Raw genomic sequence first — 26,714 nt, forward strand, 5'->3', positions numbered from 1 at the left:
GCCAATGGGCCCCGGGGGGAGTTCCCCTTTCCATTCAGGACGCCTGGCTGCGCGCTCAGGGTATGTCACAGCCGCTGCCCGCCCGCCGGGCCCCTCGCGGGGTGGGGGGGAGGCCCGGGAAGCTCTGAGGGGGGAGAAGAGGAGGCGCGCTCCCGAGCTTTTCCCGCCCGCCCAACGGTCGCCGCGAGAGCGCGCCCGAGTGGCGGGGGGGGGGGCGCGGATGTGTGTGTGAGGGGAGGGGGTGGGGAGCGCCCGCTCCGCCGCCGCGCGGCCACGCCCCCCGCGGCCATTGGCTGCTCGCTGTGTTCCCCCCCCCCACGTGCTGGCTCCCGGAAGTGGAAGGGTCGGGGGACAAAAGGCGGCGGCGGGAGGCGGCCCGGTACCGGCTGCTGCTCGCATGGCCGCCTTTAGGCCGCGGCCCGCCCCGCGCCGCCGCGATGTAAACATCCCACAAAAGGGCTCCCCGGAGAGGGGGCGTGGCTTACTGCTCCCCCCCCCCCCGACGTGACGGCGGCGCGGTCCGGCGCGCCGATTGGCTGTTTCCGCAGCGCGCCGCCCAATGGGAAGGCTGCGGGGGCGGGAGGGGGCGGGGCGCGCTGGCTGTACGGACATTTTTCTCGGGCGCTCGCTCCCCCCTCCCCTTCCTCTCCACATCCCCTTCCTGGCGGCCGCGGCCAATGGGGGCGGGCGGAGGGGGCGGGCCGAGCGCGGCGATTGGGCCGCGCGCCGAGCGACGTGGAGCTCGCCCAATCGCCGCGCGGGTCTCCCCCCTCCCTGCGGCGGGGAGGGGCGGGATTTCCCGGGGAACAGAGAAGCGGGCAGCGTTCCGCCGCGGCGGCCGAGCGGCGGTTACCCCCATCCGCGCCCCTCGCTTTCCCCGCGGGCCGAGCGCGGGGCCGCGCCCACCCCGAGCCCACAGCCGGGAGGGAGCGTGCCTCCGCCGGGCGCCGCCGCTTCGAGGTAAGGGGAGCGGCGGCGTTGGGGGGACGCGGGGCTGTGAGGTGCTGTGGGGGGGGGGGGAGCAGCCATCCGGCGGGGCGGGGCCGGGCCCGGTACCGCGGTGAGCCCCGACTGCCGGTGCGTGTCGGTGCGTGTGAGTGAGTGTGAGTGTGTGTGTGTGTGTGTGTGTGCGCGCGGGGGGAGCCCGGCATGGCGGGAGCGGCGGGCGGGGCGAGCGGCGCTGGGCGCGCTGCGGGACGGAGCCTCCCGCCCACCGCTCCGCCCCCTACGCGGGGCCGCCTCAGCCCCGCCTCGCCCCGCCCCGCTCCGCTCAGCGCGGCCCTCGCAGCTCCGCGCCCGGCCCACCGGCCGTGCCTTCCCAGCTCCCGTTTCCTGCTTAAGCGTCTCTCCAGACAGTTCCCAGCGAGCACGCGGAGCCGTTCCGCGCCGCCTTGCCCCGCACGGCGATTCAAAGCACCTGTAGGATCCTCCTCCTCCGTCCCGTTAAGGCACGGCGTTAGGAACAGCCCCGCAGTGCAGAGCGAGCTGAGGCTGCAGTCTCCCTGCCCGCATCTTCCCACTGTCCCCCCCAGCTCCCCGAACTGAAGGGCAGCGTGAGTAAAGCTGGGGCTGCAGCGAGGAGAGGGGCCAGAGGGCAGCCAGCCCTTCTCACACAGATCCCTTCCAAGCCCAACTTATGTATGATCGCTGTATCCAAAGGGGGACGGGGAGGCTGCATAGAAACCTTCAGTACGCCCAGCGAGGTGGTACATAAATAAGAATGTGATCCCTTTTAGCGTGCACAGGAGCACTGCTGGGAACAGGTGCTGTAAGAAATGGCTCACGCTGTGCTGGTGGCCACCAGTCTGTGCTGTGAACTTGTCAGAAAGGCATAACTGTGACAGGAGTAAGCTGCTCACCTTCCCAGGATGTATGATCCATGCTGTGTGCTGGGAAGCCGTCGTGGCTGGTGAAGCCAATGCAATTCTGTGGCTGCTGTTCCATGCTGCAGGGCTGTGGGTGCACTCTCAGTGCCGTGCCGCTTTCCCCCAGCTCCCCTGGCTCTGCTGTCACAGTGAAGGTAAAGAGTGGCTGCAGGTACTCATCCTGCCTGCATGTGAGAAGGGAGAGCATAGGTGAGGATGCCAAGGCTCGAGGAGAACCCACATGGCAGGGCACACCACGAGCAGGCAGCCAGGATGTCACCTCTCTGATCCTGAGCCACGCGTGTGCTGCTTCCAAGCTTTGGGTCCTTTCCACCTGGAGAGCAAACCCTCCTCACTCTGCATGGCTCAGTCCAGGTATTAATGCTTAAAATTCAATGTGACAGCAACATTGCTGCTAATGTGGGGATCTGTGAGTTTGGGTGCCTTCATCTCTGGCTCTTAGTGGCATCAGAGCTCCTTTCTAGTGGTTCACAGAGATTCACAAGGTGCCCATGGCTGGCATGCTGCAGCCTCCTAAGGGCTTTTAAGCGGCTCCTGCAAATCTTAGATGCTTGACCTGCAGCTGTGCTGTTTCCCTGTTTCAGGAGTGCCTTGGGTTTGCATCTGCAAGGTCTGAAATCCCTCTCGTGGGGTTGGGTTTCACAACTTGTTCTTGAAAGCATCATTTGTGTGCAGAAGTGTTGTGGTTCCAACAGGTGTCACACAGCAGACCTGCGCTATTCACTGCTCTCCTGCAAGGGGAGAACTTACAGCCTAAGAAAAGGAAAGTGGAAAAGCAGAGTGGAGCTTTTGTCCTCCTGTGGTGGGGTGTATTCCTGTAAGGAGATGCTCTGATTGAAGTTAAAAGATAGATTGGGTAGGAGAGGTGCTGGGAGGGAGGAGGTGCAGGTCCTTGTGGTCTGTGTAGAGTAGAGCTTGCTCTGTAAAGCCATTGCTGAGTGTATAGATGAATGCTTTTATTGGAGGGCAGTACCTAAAGTTTATGGCTTGCTTTCAGTATCACGCAGACCATGCTGTATTTTGCAGTCTTTATTTTTCCCTCCCCAATTAAGATCACAGATGATGCAATTTGAATTGGGGCTTTCTAAATGTCCCGAGTCAAAGTCCGCACGGAGAGTGGTGCCCATCAGAGGGCTGTGTTCCACTGCCCAGAAAGCCATACGGTAACCATAGCACTGCTTGTGATGTCAGCTCTGTTCTGAGTGGTTTTGTGGTCGTAGTTACCCTCGGAATACCATTCTGCAGCAGGTACAGCTTGCTACGTTGCAGTTTGCCCTCCTAACAGAGCAGATCTGTGGGACACACCAGGTAAAGATCAGTGGGACCTCGAGGGATGGAAGGAATGTGCTTTGGGAGCGTTTGCCAGCACATGTTTCCCCATGAGATGCAGGAGCTGGGGCAGTTGCAATGCTTGGCTGTTGGCAGAGCCCAAGGCTTCAGTTCGATGTTGGTGTAGCCTTCTAGAAATGGATGCCACCAAGGCTTTGCCCAGACTCAGTGCCTGGGGCCTGGCATTGTCATGCAGAGCGCTGGGATTCGCTGCCAGCCTGCTCTGCTTGGTCCAGGCTCCATTAACATACAACTAGAAGTTAGTTCGGAGCTAAGGGCTATGAGAGCAGTTCCCTGTGAGCCTGGGAGGCTGTTGGGTTGTCCCATAGCTGAACACAAAGACACCTGGTGCAGTTACAAAGAGCGAAGGGAATTGTTGGAGCATGCTCAGAGTATATTCCAAAGCTTTGGGGCTGGTGTTTTGGGAGGTGTAACTTGCAGAGCAGCTTTAAGCAGACTTAAAGCAGGCAGCTCTTCCCACCACGTGAAAGGAGCCAGGTGAGGAGCTGGCTGCCGGGTGTATTTCTGGCAGTACTTTTGTATATTTCCCCACTAGTTTGGTCTGTTATGTTGATGATGGGTTTACACTGCCCTGTACGCTTACTTTGGGGGAGCTTCATACGTTACCCAGACAGAGTCAGTGTGTCTGTGTGGCTGAAGGTTTGCTTCGGAGAGGGCTTGCTGTACCAAGACAGCATGGGGCAGAGAGCTTTGCCTCTGCCCTCCTCCTGTGCTCTAAGGCATCTCTGATGCCTGAATCCTATCCAGCCTGGGCTGCCGAGGGGATTCAGGATGGGCTTTGCTATCAGTGACAGAACAAATCCTTAACTGGAAAGCAGGGCTTTATTTCAAACAAGAAAACTGTGTGTTTGCATTACGCATTTCATGCAGAATGCTGAATCTTAGTTCTGTTTCCCTATCTCAAGATAGCAACATAAAGGAATCAGCACGAAACTTGTCTTACCTGCTCCTGACAAACTCGGTGTTCCCAACGCTGGCAGGGAGTGGTTAATCAATGTCCTTCTCTAATTGCTCTGTTTCTACCAGGTTTTTTAGTGCTTCCCGAGCATGAGTTCAGAATGAAGCGGCGATTGGATGAGCAGGAGTCACCCGTGTACACGGCACAGCAGAGACGTATCACCAGCAGCACCGACGCCTTCCAGCACCAGCACCGTGTGCTCGCCCCGGCACCACCGGTGTATGAGGCAGTCTCAGAGACCATGCAGTCTGCCACGGGGATCCAATACTCGGTAACTCCCAGCTACCAGGTGGGTCTGTTATATCCCTATATCCATTCAGCACGTTGCTTTTGCACAGCAGAAGTCCAGGTCTGGGACAAGGTTTTGTTTCAGTCGCCTAGGGGGGGGAAAAACTAGGATAGGGACAACAAACTTCTCATAGGTCTCACTTGAAGGCTGGTGATTGTCCCTCTCTACTCTGCCCTCATGAGGCCTTGTCTGGAGTACTGTGTGCAGCACAGAAAAACAGCTGTTGGAGAGGGTCCAGACAGGGGCCACAAAGATGCTCAGAGTGCTCCAGCACCTCCCCTCCAAAGACAGGCTGAGGGAGCTGGGCTTGTTCAGCATGGAGAAAAGAAGGCTGCGGGGTGGCCTTTCAGTACCTGAAGGGAGCCTATAAGCAGGAGGAGAGTCAGCTCTTTGAAAGGGTAGATAATAACAGCACAAGGGAAAATGCTTTTAAGTTGAAGGAGGGAAGATTTAGGTTGGATGTCAGGGGGAAGTTCTTTACTCTGAGAGTGGTGAGGTGCTGGAACAGCTGCTCAGAGAGGCTGTGGATGCCCCGTCCATCCCTGGAGGTGCTCAAGGCCAGGTTGGATGGGGCCCTGGGCAGTCTAGTGTGGTATTTATTGTGGAGGTTGGTGGCCCTGCCTGTGGCAAGGCAGTTAGAGCTTCGTGATCCTTGAGCTCCCTTCCAACCTGGGCCATTCTGTGAAGCAAATTAAGGTTGCCAGCTTTGTTGTTTAGATGGCTCTGACCACAAAATGGGATGTTATTTGGCTTCTTTTGAACAACACTCTCTTGAATGATTCAGATCACAGTCTCTGAATCCTAGAGATGAGTGCACACAGAGATTAGCTCTGTCTTTCATTAGCAAGGACAAGGTTTGTTCTAACAGCATCCCTTACACAGACATTGGTTATCTTGGGTGATGTTAAGCTTAACAGGCTGGCATTTAGATTGGAGGCTTTCAAGCAATTGAACTGTTTGAGAAGATGTCACCGCAGGGTTGTTAGGTGCATCTTTTTGCTCCAAGAGGCTTCCACTGCTGGTTTTAATCTAAAAGAGGGAAGACTTAAGTCAGATTTTAGGAGGAAGTTCTTTACCATGAGGGCGGTGAGTTGCTGGCACTGCTGCCCAGATCTGTGGGTGCCCCATCCATGGAGATAATCAAGGCTAAGGATGGGCACTGGGCAGTCTGAGCTGGGAGCAGCCAACCTGCAGCAGGGGATGGTGCAGGGGGGGCTTTAGGATCCCTTCCAACCTTTTCAGAGAGAAGAGAGAGCCTTGACTTGATCTGAGTCACGCTCCTTGTGCATTATGTCCTTCTGTTAGCACTAGTGATGAGAGAAACACTCATGGTCCTTTCTGTCTTTCCAGGTGTCAGCCGTGCCACAGAGCTCAGGCAGCCACGGGCCAGCCCTGGCAGCAGTGCACAGCGGCCACCACCACGCTGCACCAGTGCAGCCACATGGCAGCCAGGTGGTGCAGAGCCACGCACACCCAGCCCCCCCGGCCGTGCCTGTGCAGGGCCAGCAACAGTTCCAGAGGCTCAAGGTAATGGAGGGGCATGGGTGGGACAGCCCAAAGCTTTGGGGCTTCTCTGAATGCATGGCTTCGGAGGGAGGGAGTTCACGATTGAGGTGGGAGTGCAGGAGGCTCTGTTGTTGGCTTACGTGCTGTAAAACCTTAAAGAGAAAACTCAACCCAAAGTAGCCATTGTAAGTAGTTGCATTAGGTTCAGCTCTAGCAGCAAGGCATACATATGAATTGATACCTTGGGGAGGTCTCATCCAGTTGAGTTGGACACCTGCGCTTTGCTGGACGAGATGCCTTTCTGCTTCATTTCCATTCCCCTCTGAAAATGGTTTTGTAAGATGTGGTTCTTTCTCCCATCTGTCCCTCCAGGATGCAAAGTTGGGACTGTCCCTGCTCACCCTTCCTCCCTCAATGTCTTTTAACTTCCAACAAGGCAGAAGGCCCACGTGCAGCTGATTACAAATGGCACAGAGCACTCATGTTGGGCTGGGCTTTCAGTATATCTGGAAATTGGATGTTGGTACACAAATGGTTCATCAACTTCTTGCTGTTTGAGGCATAAAACAATTTGCCGCCCACAGTTGCCATTTTCAAAACCCTTATGTGTCGAACTGAAACGTCTGGCTTTCAGACAGCATGTACCTGGCAGGCATCTATTCCTCTGAATATGTCATTTCCACTTTCTGCTTATTCTTAGATTTCTATGATAATTTCCACGTATGAATGCAGGAAAAATGGCTCAGTCAATCTAGGTTCTGTTTATCCTAGCAGTCACATCACTGGTGGTGACATGGGAGACTTGGAGATTGTCCCTTCTGACTAATTGTGGTGATTTGAGTTGGTTGTGTTTTGTTTATTGCTATTTATTTTTCTTCTTTTCGATGTAGTTTTCTGAGCTTCTGTTATTGAAGCGATGCTGGTATTACTCCAACCAAGATCACAATCCTTAATTCCACTTCCAGGCTCGGGGCTACCAGCTGAGCTTTCAAATATGTGTTTTGCTGTGCAATGGGAGGTGACGTAAAAGCTTCTGTGCCAATGCAAGCTGTCTGTTTCGTCTCCAGGTGGAAGATGCGTTGTCATACCTTGACCAGGTGAAGCTGCAGTTCGGCAGTCAGCCACAGGTCTACAATGACTTCTTGGATATTATGAAGGAATTCAAATCTCAAAGGTAACGAGCTTCATTCTGCTGCTTCCACCCAGGCTGCTATTGCTGTTTGCATGTTTGTGGGCATGGCAGAGCAGAGCAGGAGTTCAACTCTGCCCTTCCATTCCAGAGCAGCATATCTCCATGGTAGCATGAAACCAGTTGTGTGCTTTCTGTTCTGAGAGTCTGAGAATCTCTTCTGAGAGTTTCACAATTCCTTCACTTATGTCCATTTCTTCATTGATACTAAATGAATTTCTGCTTAGAGCTGCAGTTCCCAAGCTCAGCCTTGCTAGCTGATTGACCTGGCTATCTGGTGGTCTTGCCTTGGTCAGACTTATGGCTGGGTCTCATTGATATAAATCAGTCTGAACAAATAAAATAGTTCTTATGTCATTCTTAAGGTTGATAACATGTTTATAGGGATGAGTTTTGCTGTGTTTCATAGGTTTGTCATAGGTTATACGTGGTAAGATAGAAATGATGAAGGAGAATTGTTGTGCGCAGAGCTTGGGTTGCCACAGTGAGCGAGTTAGAAGTTGGTGACATCCTGATTTTATTCCTTGCTCAGCATTGACACTCCAGGAGTGATCAGCCGCGTATCGCAGCTCTTCAAGGGCCACCCAGACTTGATAATGGGTTTCAACACCTTCTTGCCTCCTGGCTACAAGATCGAGGTGCAGACAAATGATATGGTGAACGTGACGACCCCGGGGCAGGTTCACCAGATCCCCACTCATGGCCTGCAGCCCCAGCCGCAGCCCCAGCCCCAGCATCAGTCGCAACCTTCAGCGCAGTCGACCCCAACACCAGCACAGCCAGCGCCGCAGCCACCACCCACCAAAATCAGCAAGGTGAGAGTGAATGAATGGTATTTCTTGGCTCCTGCATGGGGGAATGGCTGCCTCCAGCTGACGCTGGTGTGGAAGTGGGGAATTAAATGGGATTTGTTAATAACCCAAATCCCAAGGAATTCCTCGTAAAGCACAGGCCGTGGTGAAGACGTTATCCTCGATGTGAAAGCTTGTGCTTGTTTCCAAATGCTTGGCGTAGTGACGTGGTAGACACTGTATTGCTCAAAGTCTCGTTTTCAGACTGGCCAGCTGCTGCAAAACAAAAACAAACAGCAAGGGGAGTCTGGTGCAGACATCAGCTGGATGGGTGCAGGCATTGTTGACAAAACTGAAGTGCAAGGGTTCAAACAAAATGACCACAATGTTGTCTCAAGTATCAGTTTGTGTGCCTGAAACTGAGACCTCTCAGTAATGAAGGGAATTTGTCTCTGCTTTAGATATAATCCAGATGCTTCATCCACCATATGCATTGTATGTGATTGAAAACAGAATAGGGTAATACAAGAGGCTTTTAAGAGCCCAGCTGAGATAAAACCCGGTGTATTCGAACCTCCAAATGTGCAAAGGAGGGAAAGAATCCCCCAAAGTTTCAAGGGTTAATCTCTTAACCATGTACCCTTGGTCTCCATATTGAAAAATCTGCCCTTTTCTCTTGCTGTTTCATTACACCCAGCATTCTTAACTAGAGACAAAGTAACTTGCAGTGTTGCAGAGGGCCTGAATGCTTTGCTTCTGTTTTTTGATGACTGAATGTATCACCTGTCAGATCTCAGGCAAAAGCAAGCTGTGGGGAGAAGAGAATAAGTTGGAGGGGCTGGTGCTCCCTCTTCCTGGTGATACGAATCTCTGCTGGCCCACCCAATTTCCCTTTATTTGTTTGCTTTGGATAGTGGCTCTCTCTTCTGCTCAGTCTGCCTTTGTTTGTGCTTCTGTTAATCTTTAAAACGCTGGTTGGGAAATGGGACGGCACAATTTTGGCCCTTGACAGCAGTTTTTGCTTAGATAACTACTTGGAAGTATTGTATGGAAGATAGTGCTAAAATTCCCTAGGCCTGGGGAGGGAGTAGTTATTTAAAATGAGTTAATGAAAAAGCAAACAAACACAAACAAACCAGTGTTTTATGGAAGTGCATCAGAAGTTATCCAGGGATATGGGTAGAGATTGCTTGACTGGCTGTAGTAGTGGGAAGTGTCCAGCTGCTGTGCCTGAGATGCTTCAGCTCAGAGAAATCCCTGTTGGCACCGTGCACATTTATACACCATCCTCTGGATACAGCACATAAGTGGGATACAGGTACCTTTATTCAAAGCATAAAGGATCTGCCCTTGTCTGACGTGGCTCCTTCTTTCTCCCCTTAGCCATCACAGCTGCAGGCACACACTCCTGCCAGCCAGCAGACTCCCCCTATTCCACCATACGCGTCCCCACGCTCACCACCGGTGCAGCCTCACACACCTGTGACAATCTCTCTGGGAACCACACCATCCCTGCAGAACAATCAGCCCGTCGAGTTTAATCACGCCATCAACTACGTCAACAAGATCAAGAACCGCTTCCAGGGACAACCAGACATCTACAAAGCCTTCCTGGAGATCCTCCATACGTATCAGGTGAGCTTTGGCATTGCCAGGTGGAGTCATTTCTCTTTGCTGCCCGAGATGGGCATTCTGGTCTTCTGCTGGACTTCTTTGTATAGATCTTTTCCAGTGCAAATAATTCTTTGCTTAGTATAGGCCAGCAAGCTAAGCAGAGCTCTGATTGTGTTAAAAGTGAAGAAATCACTTCCTTGATCAGTGCCCCCCTAGTCCACAGCCAGTGGGCGTTTAGCACAGTCCTTTGCTTAAGGTGCTGAGACCTTTGCTGCTTCATTCTTTTTATTACCAAAGGCTTTTTTCCTTTGTCACTGAAACAGTTCAGACGTCCCCTCATCTGACCCTTCTCTTTGTATGACAGAAAGAGCAGCGCAATGCCAAGGAGGCAGGAGGCAATTACACACCAGCACTGACGGAGCAGGAGGTTTATGCACAGGTGGCTCGTCTCTTTAAGAACCAGGAGGATCTGCTCTCAGAGTTCGGGCAGTTTCTGCCAGATGCCAACAGCTCGGTGGTAAGTCTACTTGAGGTGGGCTGGGGCTGGAGGACCTAGTGGGGAAGTGCTCCTGTAGGGAGCCAGTGTGCTCAGAACAACGGGCTTTTCTTGTTGTTTTGTGTTGTTGGAGTGGTCTTTTACCGAGTTTAGGAGATGGGTCGGGATGATAGACTGTTTTCTGTCAATAACTAGTCTTTTCAGTACAATTCCTTTGCTTGGAAGGGTTGTTCTAAGGCTTCCATAGTCATAGTAAGGTAGTTTGGTCACCTAGAACTGGGAGGAGCAGGCGTACTAGTGTTTGGCTGATGAGGTAAAGCTCAGCTCTGATGGTCTCGTGCCTTTGTTTGTAACTAAGCTGTTAAGCAAGACGACTGCAGAGAAAGTGGAGTCGGTGAGAAACGATCACGGCGGCACAGTAAAGAAGCCACAGCTCAACAACAAGCAGCAAAGACCCAACCAGAATGGCTGTCAGATCCGGCGGCACTCGGGTGCAGGGACAACCCCTCCAGTGAAGGTAATGGCACGTGCTGCTAGCCCAGCAGCTGTGTGTTTCCCAGGAAACTAAAGCAAAACTTAGAGCAGAATCATGCTTATTCACTTTTCATGTGATAAATGTTGTCGTGCAGCGATGAATGATGATTCCTGCAGCTGAGTTTGCCCTCTTCAGCTTACTCACATTTTGAGAGTGCAAGGCTTAGCTGTGTCAGAAGAATGGTCTGGTTGGTTTAGAGCCTCTGCACTAGGACAAGTGTGCCTGCTTTGTGTGCTATATCTCGTGTGGGGAAGAAAAGTGTTGGTACATCCAGCTGTATCATTTAAATCCAGTGTGACTTCCTTCCCCTTCCAGCTTTTCTCCTCAAAATGCAGCCAATTAAAACCTGTTCAGAGGCAGCTTTAAGCCTTTGTGGTGTACAGGAGGTAGAAGTTCTGTGCAACTAATTGAAGATGAATAGATTGACATGGAGGCCACGTTTTAAACAAGTTTCCTTCTGAAAAAGCCCCTCTTCTGTCTGAGAACAAGTGGTGTGGTCTGGAGGCTGAAGCCCTTGTGCGATATGTGGTCAAAATACAGTGACTTCCTGTGCTGAACAGCCCTTTTCTGTGTTATTTCTTAACAGAAGAAACCTAAGCTGCTCGGTTTAAAAGACCAGTCTTTGGCAGAAGCCAGCAAGCATGGTGTGGGAACAGAATCCCTGTTCTTTGAGAAGGTGAGCGGTGAGACTGAGAGAGTACGCTCTGGTGTCACTGATTGATGTCTGTAGCCTGCATACATCCTGATTTCTTTGTCACAATGAAGTTTGGGATATATATGCCACGCTGATAACATCGGTCTGCTTGACCTCAGCTGTATTGTCTGACCTCTGTGTCAGATCTGCTGCATTTGGTGGTGTTCTTTACATGGACATCTGTGCCTTTTTGTTTTCCCGGGGGGTCATTCTTTACCTTCTCACCTGCTGCTGATGCTCTGTGGGAGAAAGGCTTGGCATCAGAGCCTTGCGGATGTATGTTTTGCAGCACACTAAGCCAGTTGGTGGTGACTGGGAACCACTCTATCGCTTGGAGGATGCGTAGGTGTTCCCATGAGTAAACGTAGAAATCCCTGCTGCAGAACTGTAACTGTAATGATGAATTCCTTAATAATGATAGATCTGTTTGATGTGTAGATGCTAACTGTTCTCATGGGAAAAGTAATGGTGTTGGAATGAATTGCTCTGTTTTCTCGTGCTGAGGGCTGCAGAGCTTGCAGCATCTGTGATGATTTGAGCTGTAATGTGGTGGGGGGGCTGGAGGGGTGCTCACTGTGACACGGGTCTCTTAGCCTTGATCCCCACCCAGGTGGGTCTGTGATGCTGCAGGCACAACTGGGCTTGTCTGTGGTCCAGCTGCTGGGGAGTTTCATTCTTCTCAAGGTAATGCACTTGAGTGGCAGATGTAACAGCAAGGTGATGGCTTCCTTCTTTTTTCTGGCTCCTTGGAGCCTCTCCAACAAAGTCCTGCATGGGGGGGGGGGGAGCACAGTGTGGAATGCAAACCGATGGACGAGCTGCTCTCACCTTAACCCTTTACCCTCTTCTTCCCCAAGGTCCGCAAAGCTCTGCGAAGCACAGAAGCGTATGAAAACTTCCTTCGCTGCCTGGTTATTTTCAACCAGGAGGTGATCTCCCGTGCAGAGCTGGTGCAGCTAGTTTCCCCGTTCCTGGGGTAAGTGGAACCTGCTTCTTTGTGTGAGGGGAGAAGCTAAATCCAATGCATCTGTTGGTGATGTGCAGCAGAGAAAGAAATGCCAACCTTGGTGGCTGTGTTTGTATTATCGTTGTTTTATTATGAGTCCACAGCATGCTATTGTGGCCTCATGCTCTGGAATCGTAGATTATTTCACTCAAGAAAAGCTCAACTATCCAATTACACAGGAAATATCCCCTAAAAAAAAAAGGAGTGCTTATACAAACCCATTAAAATTACCTAAAAAAGCAACTGCGTTCTGCCCTGAAGCCAAACCTGATAATCAGTGCTGTCGCTTAAATAGAAATTATAACTTCGAGTACTGTACAGAATGAGTCTGTATTAATCACCTAAAATCACTGTAATAATTATCCTCTCATCGGCTCGGGGCAACTGTTTCTGTGATTTGAGCTCCTAGTTCCTAGGCAGAAGGCAGCAGCAATGTAAATTGGGTTCGAGACCCCATTACGCTGGTTGCTGTGCAAGGAAAATGCCCCAAAGAACTTACGCTTTCTGCAGCTCCATTGGAATTAGGCATCAGCAGGAAGCTGGTTTTGATAAGGAAAGGTGAAATACTCAACCAAAGAAACAACAACCTGCGTTTCTTCCATTTTCCACCTGTGCTGGAAGGGCGAATATCTGCGTTGGAAAAGGTGTCCTGCAATTCTCTTACTCTGAAGTCAGACATTACCTTCAATCGCGGAATAGGAAAGCAATAGATGAGCAGTGATTCTAGTAACAGGCCTGATTCCTCATATCACTGCAGCTGCCCACCATCTGACCAATAGACAGGTACATTGTACCCACTTGGTCCCAAGTGGGATTGAGCAGAGAGGTCCTCACACCAAACTGGTAAATCAGAGGGTCTTCTTGGGCAACTTCTGTCTATTGCAAGCATTTCTAGCCTCAGTAGCACAGCTCAGCACTGCACGCTGCTTCCTGTTCAGCTGGGTGGGTTTTTTATCACTTCATTCCTTTTATTTCTAGGAAATTCCCCGAACTGTTCACTTGGTTTAAAAACTTTCTGGGTTATAAGGAGTCTGTTCATATGGAGACGTATCCCAAGGAACGAGCAACTGAAGGGATTGCCATGGAGATAGACTATTCCTCCTGTAAAAGGCTGGGCTCCAGCTACCGCGCCTTGCCCAAGAGCTACCAGCAGCCCAAGTGCACGGGGCGGACGCCGCTGTGTAAGGAGGTAAGCAGCTCCCAGGCAGCAGCCATGTGGCAGAGGAGGGCTGTTCACAGCACAGCATGAGGGAGCGCACGGCTCTCTTGCAGACGTGTGGATTGGATCCAGGATCTGTTTCCTAGGGTGAGGCTGTGCCAGCAGCTGGCTGGGAGACGCAGTGCCCACGGGACTTTGGTGGCTGCCTCTCCAGTGGTTGTCTCTAGTCCGAGCTTAAAAGAAAATCACATATTCTGTAGATGGTTTCTCCTTCATATTCCTGTCATCCCTCTTTCTTTCCACCTGTAAGGCTGAGGTGAGCCGTGGAGACATCAGGAGGTTGGTTCCCAACCAGGAGCATTGTTGGCCTAGTGGCAAAGCTGGCCTCCTGGCACAGCGCGGCAGGACTGGATGCACTCCTTGGGTCCTTTCATGTATCCACCTTTGGGCTGGAGTGGTGCTGACTGATCCTGCTCCTTTGCTGGTGTTGGAAGCCCCCTTCCTGGGTGACTGCCGTCAGTGGGGAGAACAAACAGGCAGAAGATTATGGAGCATCCCAGTTTTGCCTCCTTTCCTTGAGAAGTGAGGATGAATGCAGGTGATCAAGTCAAGCAGTGAGCAATGTGATATGTGGTTAATTGGATGGCAGGATAGTGAAAACAACCTGGGCAAGAAAGAACTGTAAGTTTTTAAGTCCTAACACGTCTCTCAGAAGTATCTTGTGTGACACAGTTGTAAACTTTTCTTTCTGCAAGATTTTCATCTCTCGGTTGCTCAGGCTTCAGGTTGAGGAAAATCAGGCTTGATTTTTTCAACATCGCCTACCAGAAGCTTTTATTGTGTTGCCTTTGGTCTCTCTGAGGTTTTTTTGGATGATCCATTCCTGCTTTGGAGGTTCTCAGCATCTTTTGTCAGGAAAGGTGTTGCTGGGTTATGGATTGATACTCCTAGTGAGTCTCGTTTGGAGGTAGAAGCCACATTGCGTCCATCGGTCGTGGTTAGCGTGATGACCACCTGGTGCTGTCAGTGGTGAATCAGACGTGGGATGAGTGATCCACAGTGAGCCAGTTCTTCCAATGGATCGGAAAGGCTCCTTTCATCTCTCTTTCTCTCTTCCCTTGCAAGTGTTTTCTTACATTTCCAATGGATGAGTTTTCCAGACCGCTGGGTTGTTTCATCTCCGGCTGTTTGAGGTTGCCCCGTGGGTGTTGGACATCCTCTGCAAGTGGAAAGCAGAAGCAATTTTTGCTGCTCCTCTATCAGCAGCCAAGCATCTCTGTGACACTCCCCTCCCAAGACTGACTGTGCTGCTTGTCTTTCTCTGTCGTACTGCAAGGTTTTGAATGACACCTGGGTCTCCTTCCCTTCCTGGTCTGAAGATTCCACTTTTGTGAGCTCCAAGAAGACGCAATACGAAGAGCACATCTACAGGTGTGAAGATGAGCGTTTTGAGGTAAGTTGTTTTCCTTGGAAGCCTTTGGGGTTCTGTGAATAGCTAATGATTTAATTCTATCCTTAATGCTGCTTCGTACAGTCTGTTTTTATTGTCTGTTGTACGTTCTCTGCATAAGAGCTTGCATTATCTGAAAGCAAGAGGCAGCGTTGGGAGTAACCATGTATCTCTCCAAGCTACCACCCCTGCCCCAAGCTCTGTGCACCGAGCTCTTCTCTCACATCACTTCAGATGGAATTGTTCAATGGACAGCATGTAATCAATGCATCTTCTTAGCCCTTTATGCCCGCATAGCTTGTAAGAACACAAATTCCCCTGTAATAATCCGAGAAACGATACGTTCAGGATGGTAAATAATTGACTTCTTGACTTAAAATGGGAGCTAGCTTGGCAATTACCTGAATGTGCTCAGATCTGTCATGTCCTTTTGTAGAGGAACTGTCAATAGTTTTCTACTCCCATATGGAAGATGTAATTTCTTAACAGCATCGTTCTGGTAGACGTTAAATTCTGATGTGCCATTACCTGGGCTGCAGATAAAATATAATTGGATTATTTCAGCGCAGCCAAACGTGGAAACCAGTTCTGAAATCCACCTTGTTAAACACGCCCGGCTTCTTGTTTCATGTCGCCTCAGTGTTAGTCTCTGTGAAGTATCACGTTTTATCTATTCAACTCTGGCTAACACACCGTTCGCTTCAGCTGGACGTTGTCTTGGAGACCAACCTGGCAACGATCCGCGTCCTTGAGGCCATCCAGAAGAAACTCTCACGCTTGTCTGCTGAGGAGCAGGCCAAGTTCCGGCTGGACAACACCTTGGGAGGCACCTCGGAGGTGATCCACCGCAAGGCCCTGCAGAGGATATATGCAGACAAAGCAGCCGACATCATTGATGGGCTCAGGAAGAACCCATCTGTTGCTGTTCCCATTGTCCTAAAAAGGTACCGTGCTGACACTGTGCCCTGGGAGCTCTGCCTTGGTCCAGCTTTATGTAGAAGTAGCTGATTTCTGCCCCTGGAGGGTCTGACCTGCACAGGGATGCAAGTTGAGAAAGGCATTCCGTTCTGATCGGTTGCTGTGTTTTATAACAATCACCTTTTGAAACACAAACGCTCAGCTGGGGGGGATGCAGAGCTTGTTTCTTCTCCAGCCTGTGCACAGCGCTGTATGTAAGATGAGGAAGCTGTACCATGTGGATTGTTCAGGGCTGAATCCGATCCCTTTCCAAATCCCATGGCTGTGTGTGTGGCTGTGGGCTCTGGCTGCTCAAGCACCACACCTGAATCCCCATTAGTTTCCTGTTGTCAGCTCCCTGCAACTGATCACACAAAAAAAGGAGTGGGGGCTGCAGTTGCTTGGAGTTGTGTAAGGAGGAGGCTGTGTACACATTTAATACAGTAATGTGCTCTCCTTATCCTCTTGGTGTGTAAACAAGGAAGTGTTCTCTAAAAGCACAACTGTAGCCCCACTTACAAGGAGGTACACTTCCCCCCCCCCCAAAGCTTTTACTGTCTCTGGGAAGGGAAACCACTTTGCCACCAGTACCTGCAAGGTCAGGTGTCCAGAGGTGCGCAGAGAGCTTTGTTTGGTGAAGGGTGTGCAGAGTGCTGCTCCTGTAAAACTCCTCTCAGTGGGACTGCTGTCACTGATGCACGTTTCCCAGCTCTCAGACTTTCCTTACAAGCTCAGAGACCTTTATGTCTCTTATCTCACCCTTGCTTTCTTGATCCAAGGTTAAAGATGAAAGAGGAAGAGTGGCGAGAAGCCCAGAGAGGATTTAATAAAGTCTGGCGAGAGCAGAATGAGAAGTATTACCTGAAGTCATTGGACCACCAGGGCATCAACTTCAAGCAGAATGATACCAAGGTCCTGAGGTCAAAGAGTCTCCTCAATGAGATTGAAAGCATCTATGATGAGGTAAGATTGTTTCCTTTCCTCAAGCTTATATAGTCTGCATGTGCAGTTTTAGCTTGGTTGGGAAGTGGGATGCTCATTGTGGAAGGGCTGCGCTCTCCGTCTTGGGATATCTGCTTGTGTCGGAGGCTTGTCATCCTGCTGGTAGCAGGTGGGCTCCATTTCTAGAACAGAAACGGAGTGGAGAAGGTTTGTAAACAGGAGGAATGTTTGTGAACTTCTGGCATCTGTCGCAGAGAGCCTTCTGGCAGCAGTGGGAGGGAGGCCTGGTGCTTCCTCTGTTGCGAGGGGGTGTAATGAGAGAGGAAGTCTGTGTCGTTGGGAGAGCTTTCTGAAGACTTGTGGGCAGAGGAAGGTGCTTGTGGAGCTAATTTGTGTCTTGTTTCTCTCTTGTAGAGGCAAGAGCAGGCTTCAGAAGACAATGCTGGGGTTCCCACAGGCCCGCACCTCTCGTTGGCCTATGAAGATAAGCAGATCCTGGAGGACGCTGCTTCCCTCATCATCCACCACGTGAAGCGGCAGACGGGAATCCAGAAAGAGGACAAGTACAAAATCAAGCAGATCATGTACCACTTCATTCCAGACCTGCTGTTTGCTCAGCGAGGTGAGCTCTCAGATGTGGAAGAGGAGGAAGAAGAGGAAATGGATGTGGACGAAGCTACCGGAGCTGCAAAAAAGCACAATGGTGTGGGAGGCAGTCCTCCCAAAACCAAGCTGATGTTCAACAACACGACGGCCCAGAAGCTGCGGGGCATGGATGAGGTCTACAACCTCTTCTACGTGAACAGCAACTGGTACATCTTCATGCGGCTGCATCAGATCCTGTGCTTGCGGCTGCTGCGGATCTGCACCCAGGCCGAGAGGCAGATTGAAGAGGAGACAAGGGAGAGGGAGTGGGAGAGGGAAGTGCTGGGCATCAAGAGAGACAAGAGTGACAGCCCCGCCATCCAGCTGAGGCTGAAGGAGCCAAGTGAGTGACCTTGGGGACATGAAGGTGCTTCTGTCTTTTACTGTAATCGGGCAGCAGGGAGTTGAGATGAGAAGATGTGGGGTGGGAGGGAGTTGCAGCAGAACAATACCATGCAGCAGTTGTCTCATGAGAGCTTTAATTTCATCTAAAGCGTCCTTAAGTCCCCTCATGATAAACTTGATAAAATCCTTTCAGAATCAGAAACCTCATGGAGGAGGCTACTGCTGGAAAGGCAGAGACTGAAAGTACCCATGGCCCGTGGTCTTTAAAAGATGAACATATGACAGATTCCAGTAACAAAGCTGGCTGAAGGCTGGAGCTCTTGCTCTGTCCTGTCCTATGAGGAGTAGGAAGGGCCTTCCTGGCGTTCCCATGCTCACCCCTCTTGCTCCTGTGTTGCAGTGGACATCGATGTGGAGGATTACTACCCGGCATTCCTGGACATGGTGCGTAACCTCCTGGATGGGAACATGGACTCGTCGCAGTACGAGGACTCCTTGCGTGAGATGTTCACCATTCACGCCTACATTGCCTTCACCATGGACAAGCTGATCCAGAGCATCGTGCGGCAGGTGGGTGCTGGCTGGGCTGGCACTGGGTGCCAGGCTAGAGCAGGGAAGGTTGCTTGCATCCCTGAGTGTGTGCTGGCGTGTTGGTCACCTATATACATGGCATTTTGGGCATAAGCAGCTGAATTGCAGGTGTTTTTTAACCCAGCTTTGAGGCTGCTCAAAGGAGAGGTGATGAAAGGTAACTTCTGGTGTATTTAAGTTATGAAGAATATCCTTTCTCTGCGCGTGGGGATCTCCCTTTGTTTTCCTGAAGCTATAGGGATATCAGTTTTCCACATGAAAGCGTTTGCGGAGCTAATCTTGCTTTAACTTTGAAAAAGAATAAAATAGCATTTAAATAATTTCTTTCATTCTCTTCAGTGCTGTGAGAGCAGCGTGTGCCTGTTCTAAAAAGCTCTGTCTCTTTTTTATCTGCTTGCTTGAGCAGCTCAGGCTGGTTGTTAGATTCTAGTCCTCTTATTGGGCACGTAGGAAGAATGTGTGACCAAGGGAAAAATTCTTTGTAGCGTAAAGAACAAAACCAGATGCGAGAGGCAGGGAGTGGGATTGCTTGAAAGGCCGTTCCTTTTCAGAAGCTCTTGATTTCAGTCCAGAGTTTAACTGAATTGAAAGGACAGTCGAGTGATTTCCAGTTTCCAACTTGTACCAAGCGAGGAGTTGGTATCAGCTCTCTCCCCACTGTCCTCACAGACAGCAGCAGCCCCGTGCTGAGTGCAGCACAGCCCTTCCCACCCTGCTGCTGCTCACAGGCTTTCGTGCACGTAGGTTTTTTTCCTCTCTTTGCCTCATGCTTCTTTCTTCTTTTTTGGCTTTCAATTTATAAGGTAGTGCTGTTTGTTCTCCTCGTTGCTACTGGAAGAATTTACTAAACACGTAGCCTTAAACTCATGCTTTTACAACCATTTTTTTTCCACTTTTTTTTTCCCCTAGGGCTTAAGCACTTGGTAACATCTTTGTTTCTTGTTACTGTATGCTGATGGGCACGTAGCAGCCTCCAATCAGCAAGTCCCTCCTTATCCACTGTAGCTTTTGTTTCTAAAGCCTACAATGCAGACATATAGAGGTGTACTGTAACCTTATGTGCTGCTTTTCTTTCAAGCCAGAATCTGCCCGCGTTGCCCGCTCACAAAGGATGTTTTGGAGCCTTTCTCATCTTCCCAGCTGGTTTTTGCACTCAGGGTTTTGGTAGGTCACCCTGGTTTGCATGTTACAGCAAGCTCTCCCAGATGCCCCAGGCGAAGAGAAATACCTTTTGCAAGAGGATACACTGAGCACAAAGGCGTTTGGTCTCTTTTGTTTTTCAGCTTGGGTTTAACAGCTCCCTCACAAGCACTCTCCCCTTGCTTTTCCTTTTGGCAGCTCCAGCACATAGTGAGCGATGAGATCTGCGTGCAGGTCACAGACCTCTACCTATCAGAGAACAACAACGGGGCTACAGGAGGCCTCCTGGCTTCCCAGTCCTCTCGGAACCTTCTGGAGGCCACGTACCAGCGCAAAGCTGAGCAGCTCATGTCAGAGGAGAACTGCTTCAAGGTAGAGCTTGGTGGGAGAGCAGCGAGCAGGGAAGGGCTTGCTTGGTAAAGTGCCAGTCCTTTGGAAATGGAGCACTGGATAGGCACCCAAGAGACCTGAGGTCTCCAGAGCTACAGAAAGCCTGGAAAGTTGAGAGTTTCAGTGCTGTGCCCCCCATACTTCAGGTGCCCAGAAGAATCACTTTGGTGGTATTTCCAGCACATTGTCAGCCGGTCTGTGGCAGAACCTGCATCAGTCCCAGCAGGCAAGGTGGAATAGCACACAAGAATGTCGATGCATTGACCGATTTGATGTTTCCCATTTGAATTTGTTAGCTCAGACTTTCCCATTTGTCTTGTGTCTCAACCTCTGTGGGCTGTGGAAGGATCTGCTAATACAGACTGGGCATTAAATCATTGCTGGCTGTACACGTGGCTGAATAAAGGTGGTGTGCTGTACTAATCAAATCCACGCTTTCTTTGCTAAGATGCAGGAAGCGATCAGGCCCTTTCTGAACTAGCACGGTACTGTAGAGAAAAGCCTCTGTGGATAATCCCTCTTCCTTTACCCTCAAATTTGTGCTGGGGGATCATGAGGGACCTGTGCCTCTCCAAAATCAACACACAAGGATTTTTCCAAAAGCTTTTTCCTGTTCCTCAAAGAGTGCACAGTGCTGCCAGTGCTTTTCCTTTGCTCGCAGTAATGCAGGGAGCAGGTTTTTGCCTTAAGACTATGCAAGCTGCTTCACTGTCCATTTACCCCAGAGAGAAGTGGAGAGGCATATTTCTTCTGTTGGAAACCTCACTGAATCCCTTCTGCCTTTTGCTTTACAGCTGATGTTCATCCAGAGCAGAGGCCAAGTTCAGTTAACCATTGAACTGCTGGACACAGAGGAGGAGAACTCTGATGACCCTGTAGAAGCAGAGGTAAGAGTTGCATGGCCAGAGAACTGACTCTGATGGTCAAGGGTGTGTTGGACAAGGATGTCCAGTCAGTTGTCTGCACAAGATAGAGACATCAACAAAGTGTTGTAAAGCTTTCAGTGATGTCAGTAGGTAAATCCTGCCTGGTTTATTTTATGTTAGAGAAGCCAGAAAACCACAAAGAGAAGCGTTGTACCTGCCTTTGTAGGATTTAAATACAAGGAGCCTTCAGAGGTGTCCTGTGTGACTTGCAGCTTAGCTTAGGTTCAGTGGGAAAGCAGTGCCTTATGTTGTTGTGTGCTCACTTCCAGCGCTGGTCAGACTATGTGGAGCGGTACGTCAACTCCGACTCTACCTCCCCTGAGCTCCGGGAGCACCTGGCCCAGAAACCAGTCTTCCTGCCCAGGTGAGTGGCCAGGCTGTGCTGTGAACTCTCCTTGATGGGTCCTCCCTGGGCTCCTGCTCTCCAGTGACTGAGAGATGGCATGAGCTGCAGGTGGCAGAGAGGGTGAGGGCTGCTTTCTGGCACTCCTGCCATGGCTTACAGTAACTCTCTGTCTAAAACCACTGGGTGCCACGCCAGGGCTTTTTGTGAGCAGGGAGCTGAATGCAAATAGCCGTGGGTTCAGAAATAGATAAATCCCATGGGGTGACTTGTTGTAGTGGCCTAAACCTGAATGAATTTGATACAAGCTGTTGGTCAGGTTCTTGAGGGGCCAGCACCAGCTACCTTCAGCCTTGCAGTCCTAGAGGGTGGGCACTAATTCCAAGAGGGGTTCTCTGGTTTGCAGGAATCTGAGGCGGATCCGTAAGTGTCAGCGTGGTCGGGAGCAGCAGGAGAAGGAAGGGAAGGAGGGAAACAGTAAGAAGTCCATGGAGAACGTGGAGAGCTTGGACAAGCTGGAGTGTAAATTCAAACTGAACTCCTATAAGATGGTGTACGTGATCAAATCGGAAGATTACATGTACAGGAGGACCGCTCTGCTGCGAGCTCAGCAGGTAGGAGTGAGTGGAAGGACTTGGGGTGGGCGGCTGGGCTTTCCTGGGACCTCTTGCTCCCAAAGTCAGGTGGGGAAGAGTCAGATGGAATGTCCTTTGGGATCTCAGGGGAACATTCAGCTGTCTTTGTGTTGCCAGGAGGACGGTGTGCTATTCTGTCTTCCCCAGACACCAAAGATCTACTCAATGTTCCTAAGGTGTAATCTTCCTGCATTCTACTCTGCTCATCCTCTCGCCCCTCCCCTTCTCTCCAGAGTGTGTTATTGTGATAGGACAGTAGTTTTGACCATTAGCTCCTCAGTTTTTTATCCAGGAGGCATTTTCCCTGCATGGTGGTCCCCCTGCTGTAGGGAAGACCTGCCCTCTGCATGCAATTATAGTGCCTTTTTGAGGGGTCCTGTTCTTCCAGAGCTTCCTCAGCAAGAAGGGAGAGTGCAGAGCACCACACGTTCTCTGTCTCAGCCATTCCTTCTGGATACCATCCCTCAGCCTTTCCTGTCCACAGTCGCTGAGAGCGGGAGTCCTCCAGTTGCTCCCTCATGGCAGAGCTGCTCTACAACCACTGCTTTTACGGCAAGGACAAGTGCAGGGGAGCTCACAGCTCCACAAATCACTGTGGGTGCTTTCTCATCCTTGTCCTAAGGAGTGATTTGAGTGGAGAAACCTGGTTAGGTGTTCAGAATGCTCTGACACTGTTCTCGTCCCACGAGAATATTTCTGCCCAGCAGAGAAAACCCAGAGAGCTTTAAGAGCAAACTCCAGTCAGTATGGCTATTTAGGCTGGAAGTTTAAAGTACTTTGCTGTAGTATTATTACAATCTACTTAAAACAAAGCATTAACCAGAGTGTGGTTGCTTAGAATGTCAAAAGAAAGTGAAAAGGGCCAGACTTCAGTGAAAGCTGCTGGCTTAAGCAACCAGAAGCAGAGGTACCTGAGAGGCTCTGTCAGCAGCAGTCTCTTCTGTAGCTGCAGAGAATGGGTTTCTGTTTATTCAATTACCGTCTTCCTGAGCGACCTACTGACCGCTGAGAAAATTGGCTGGGAGATGAGGGAGTGGGAGAGGTGTCCTCTGCTTCCTGCCTAGGAAATCATCCCTTCACAGCTCTGTTGGACGTTTATTTAAGCTTCTGAAAGGACCGCTCTCATCTATTTCTTGCTGATGAAATACAAGTAATGGTTTTATTTAATGAGCTGTAATTTTGTTAAACTCATATTCGCATCAGATAAAGAGTATTCCGTTTCAGCATTGGGTCTTTGAAATGTCGATGCTGGGGATTTTGATCGATTGAATTCCATCTACCCAATTCAATTGGCACAAGGTTGGAAAAAACTGCCTTATAAGCTGAGTACCATGTGCTGGTGCTTATCGCAGAGCGTCTTAACCTCATCAAATTACTGAACCTCTTACACTATAGCGTGCAGCATAACTTCTCAGTATGCTGAAGGAAATGCAGAAGCTCCATTTAACCACAAACCTGCTGGACTGCATGGTGGGATGCAAGAAAATACATTTTAAATATATAAAAGAAAGAGAGAAAGAGCACCGTGCCAGAATGGCCTGTTTTTGGCACAATCTCTTGGTGTATCCAAGTTCCTTTTGTCCTGTACTTCTCTTAGAGGTAGGAGGAGACCTGTGGAGGCCTTCCTTAGGACGTTCCCTCTGCCGCTAGCCAAGGGCCAGCACCTATGCTGCAGATCTGGCCTCTTTGCTACGTGTTACGCTGCAGCTTGGGGCTGGAGCCACCTCTCTGTAACACCTCTTTGTTTCTGTAGTCCCATGAAAGAGTGAGCAAGCGGCTGCACCAGCGGTTCCAGGCCTGGGTGGACAAATGGACCAAGGAGCACGTCACCCGCGAGATGGCAGCCGAGACGAGCAAGTGGCTAATGGGCGAAGGGTTGGAGGGCTTGGTGCCCTGCACCACCACCTGTGACACAGAGACCCTGCACTTTGTGAGCATTAACAAGTACCGCGTCAAATACGGCACAATATTCAAGACACCATAAATGCCCTGGGCCAGGGAAGATCCCGGGAGATGTGTGTGTGTGCGTGCGCATCAAGGAAACGAGGAAGATGCCTTTCTCCCCTCACTGTGTATCTCCGTAACATGGCCACTTGACTAGTGTGTGGCTGGTACAAGCTGTCACCAGCGGGATTCTCTGTAGGAACACAGGTGTCCCAGCACCTGCTGGGAGCCCTGCCCGCCGGCCCTTGGACTTCAGCATGCGCCCCACAGGGAACGACCCTCCTGAACTTGAGCGGTCCTGGAGAGACGCAACGAGCTCATACACACCAGCAGTGTTGAGGCTTTATTCCCCGGCGGCCTGAGCAGCAAGGGAGGAGAAATGGAGGAGGCTCTCCACCACCTGACCGCTTCGGTGGTCTTCAGATTCCTTGCTTGGATGTGTCCCGCAGCCCAGAGGTGCTGGGCTCCCCAGTGGGCCCTCGGACCCTCGGTGTCTCCCTTCCCTCTCCACCCTCCCATGCTGGACTCAACCAGTGCAGATTGGTCTGTCCTTTCTAGTGCCAGTGGAACTGTTTTTTTGTACCTGCTTGTTTACTAGTCTCTCCTAGTGCCATGCACCAGCTTTTCACACACATGTACGTACACACACACACACACACACACACAACAGAGAACACCATGATTTTAACATGTTTCCCTTCCTTTTTTTGTAAATAAATGTACAAATTGTCAATTTTTGGGTTTTTTTTTTTCCTTGTTTTGTTTTTTAATTAAAGGAAGTATGCTTGATGTGCTAGCATAACTGTACTAGCTTCTTGTGTACCATAGTACCAGGTGGCTTGAGAATTAGTACCAACAGACAAGACCCTATGAGGACATTGATTACACTTTTTACCAAAGGGAGTTATCATTGTAGTGCTTTTGTGTGGAAACTTTGGGGTTTTTTTTTTCTCTCCTTTTTTTTTTTCTTCCTTTGTAAATAAAAATGATGTCTTTGTTCTTACTGGAGGAAGACGCTCATCCACAGCCCTGTCCCTGGTCTGAGATGCAACCGTGCAGCATTGGGGGATGAAAGAAGATGGGAGAGCGTCCCACCTTGTTATGATTGGCTTCACAATCTGAGAGGAAAAAAGCAGAGGCAGCGTGAGTGTTTTGCGCTTCACACCACTGAGGTATAAAGCGGTCTGTTAAGATATATAAATATATATTATATAGTTTTTAATGTTGTTTTTTTTTTTTAATGTTTTCGTTCCGGTGGGTAGTTTTTATCCACCTAGTCTTCCAGCTCTAAGGACCTTCGCTTTTGGGAGGTGTTGCTGAGCTACTTAGCTGAGGTTGATTGTGCTCGTGTAATGTTTTTCCCTCTCAGTATTGGAGAAAACATCTTTAAGTACCAAACCAGTATTGGATAGAGCTGCTCTGTGTGTGTGTTGGTGTGCGCGTGCAAGAGAGAAGGGCAGGGGCCGGGGGTGGGTCTTGGTGCATTTCACTAGTGAAATCCACATATGGGATATATATTTTTTTAAGTATAGATGTTTAGAGCTGGCAGATATTTAAACGCAGGGAAGATTCTGATTTTAAAATGAAGTCGACGTAATAGACTTCGTAAGCCACGACAGACACAACTGCACTGTCTCTCCTCCTCAAAGGAGGCAGCTTTTCCTTGCACAAACCAGTGCTGCCAGTCTGAGCACCCAAATCTGCTTCCCTCCTTCCTGGTTTGGGAGCGTGGCTTTGCTGCTGCTATGACCACAATCTGGCAGGGGATCTCTGGGCTGGCTGCTTGTCTCCTTGTCTCCCTCCTGCAGCAGAGCCGGGTGTGCAGAACTGAGAGGTGCAGACGGGAGCTCCGGCTCATTGGCAGCCTGTATGCAGGAGGCAGGTCTGGCTGTGGTGGTGAGACCGGCAGCCTCCTATGGAGAAAGGAAAATAGAGGGAAGCGCCCAGCAGGGAATAACCAGAGTTTGCCAGCAATAAGTTCCCTATCATTCCATTGGAAAGGTTTCCTCCCAACCCCTTTTTTCCTCTGTATGCTGAAGGTGATCCAGCAGTGAACATGTGGGCGGCGGAGGCCTGGCTTGGGGGCAATGCCTGCATGTCACAGGGCCATCCCGCCCTGCCTGGCTGTACCATAGCAACAAGGCTTCTCTTTTTATTTGAACTTGCTTTTTTTGTATTCTGTAACGTGATCCTCGGCCCACTATCCATGTGATTTCTATACCAATGTTGTAAACTTGACTTGTAGTGCAGTATTTCCATTAAAATATCAGGGCTAACTGCTGTGTACGGATCCTTCTTCCCACCCCGCACTGTCAGCTTCCCAGGAGATGGGCAGTGCATAACGTGTGGGGCCCAGAGCTCCCCATGAAGGGGATATCAGCAGGGAGAAAGCCCCACTGAGCTGCTAGGAAAGTGCCCACGCAGCAACCAAACAGGGCTCTCTGTCTAGCTCTCTGTCTCCTAACAGGGCTTTGAGGGGTACAGTGGCTGCCTGGAGTGGCTGGGTCAGGCCTGGAGTGGCTGGGTCAGGCCTGGAGTGGCTGGGTCAGGCCTGGAGTGGCTGGGTCAGGCCTGGAGTGGCTGGGTCAGGCCTGGAGTGGCTGGGTCAGGCCTGCAGGCCTCACCCCAGGCCTGCAGGCCTCACCCCAGGCCTGCAGGCCTCACCCCAGGCCTGCAGGCCTCACCCCAGGCCTGCAGGCCTCACCCCAGGCCTGCAGGCCTCACCCCAGGCCTGCAGGCCTCACCCCAGGCCTGCAGGCCTCACCCCAGGCCTGCAGGCCTCACCCCAGGCCTGCAGGCCTCACCCCAGGCCTGCAGGCCTCACCCCAGGCCTGCAGGCCTCACCCCAGGCCTGCAGGCCTCAAGTCCCAGGCCGGTCCTGTCCCATCAGCGCTCTCTCGCACTCTGCGCATGCGCGACGCATCCAGCCGCGA

At 50.8% G+C, this 26,714-nt stretch overlaps 1 protein-coding gene across 3 annotated transcripts; it reads left to right on the forward strand.

Annotated features, from left to right (window-relative positions):
• Positions 1–38: 38 nt before the first annotated feature.
• SIN3A (SIN3 transcription regulator family member A) lies at positions 39–26,055 on the forward strand. Of its 3 annotated transcripts, none has more exons than XM_072345590.1 (21): positions 39–60; positions 4,263–4,483; positions 5,834–6,010; positions 7,057–7,163; positions 7,711–7,993; positions 9,353–9,604; positions 9,948–10,100; positions 10,438–10,596; positions 11,201–11,290; positions 12,166–12,284; positions 13,293–13,503; positions 14,810–14,926; positions 15,629–15,867; positions 16,660–16,843; positions 17,237–17,810; positions 18,213–18,382; positions 19,742–19,915; positions 20,728–20,820; positions 21,129–21,223; positions 21,609–21,816; positions 23,591–26,055. In XM_072345590.1, exons 2-21 carry the CDS (start codon positions 4,295–4,297, stop codon positions 23,819–23,821), a joined length of 3,825 nt encoding a protein of 1,274 aa, XP_072201691.1. In that variant the 5' UTR covers positions 39–60; positions 4,263–4,294; the 3' UTR covers positions 23,822–26,055. The 3 variants fall into 3 exon arrangements, with proteins under 3 accessions (XP_072201691.1, XP_072201693.1, XP_072201692.1); XM_072345592.1 differs by lacking the exon at positions 39–60 and adding an exon at positions 810–960; XM_072345591.1 differs by lacking the exon at positions 39–60 and adding an exon at positions 832–960 and having other exon boundaries at positions 24,795–25,094.
• The last annotated feature ends 659 nt before the right edge of the window (positions 26,056–26,714 follow it).

Source organism: Excalfactoria chinensis, chromosome 10 (genome assembly GCF_039878825.1).
Source record: "Excalfactoria chinensis isolate bCotChi1 chromosome 10, bCotChi1.hap2, whole genome shotgun sequence".
NCBI lineage: Eukaryota > Metazoa > Chordata > Aves > Galliformes > Phasianidae > Excalfactoria > Excalfactoria chinensis.

Coding starts and splice junctions, on each gene's coding strand:
- SIN3A (XM_072345590.1), top strand. CDS start 4,295: ATGAAGCGGCGATTGGATGAGCAGGAGTCACCCGTGTACACGGCACAG. Junction 10,597..11,200: donor GGACAACCCCTCCAGTGAAG/GTAATGGCACGT, acceptor ATTTCTTAACAG/AAGAAACCTAAGCTGCTCGG. Junction 20,821..21,128: donor ATGACCCTGTAGAAGCAGAG/GTAAGAGTTGCA, acceptor GCTCACTTCCAG/CGCTGGTCAGACTATGTGGA.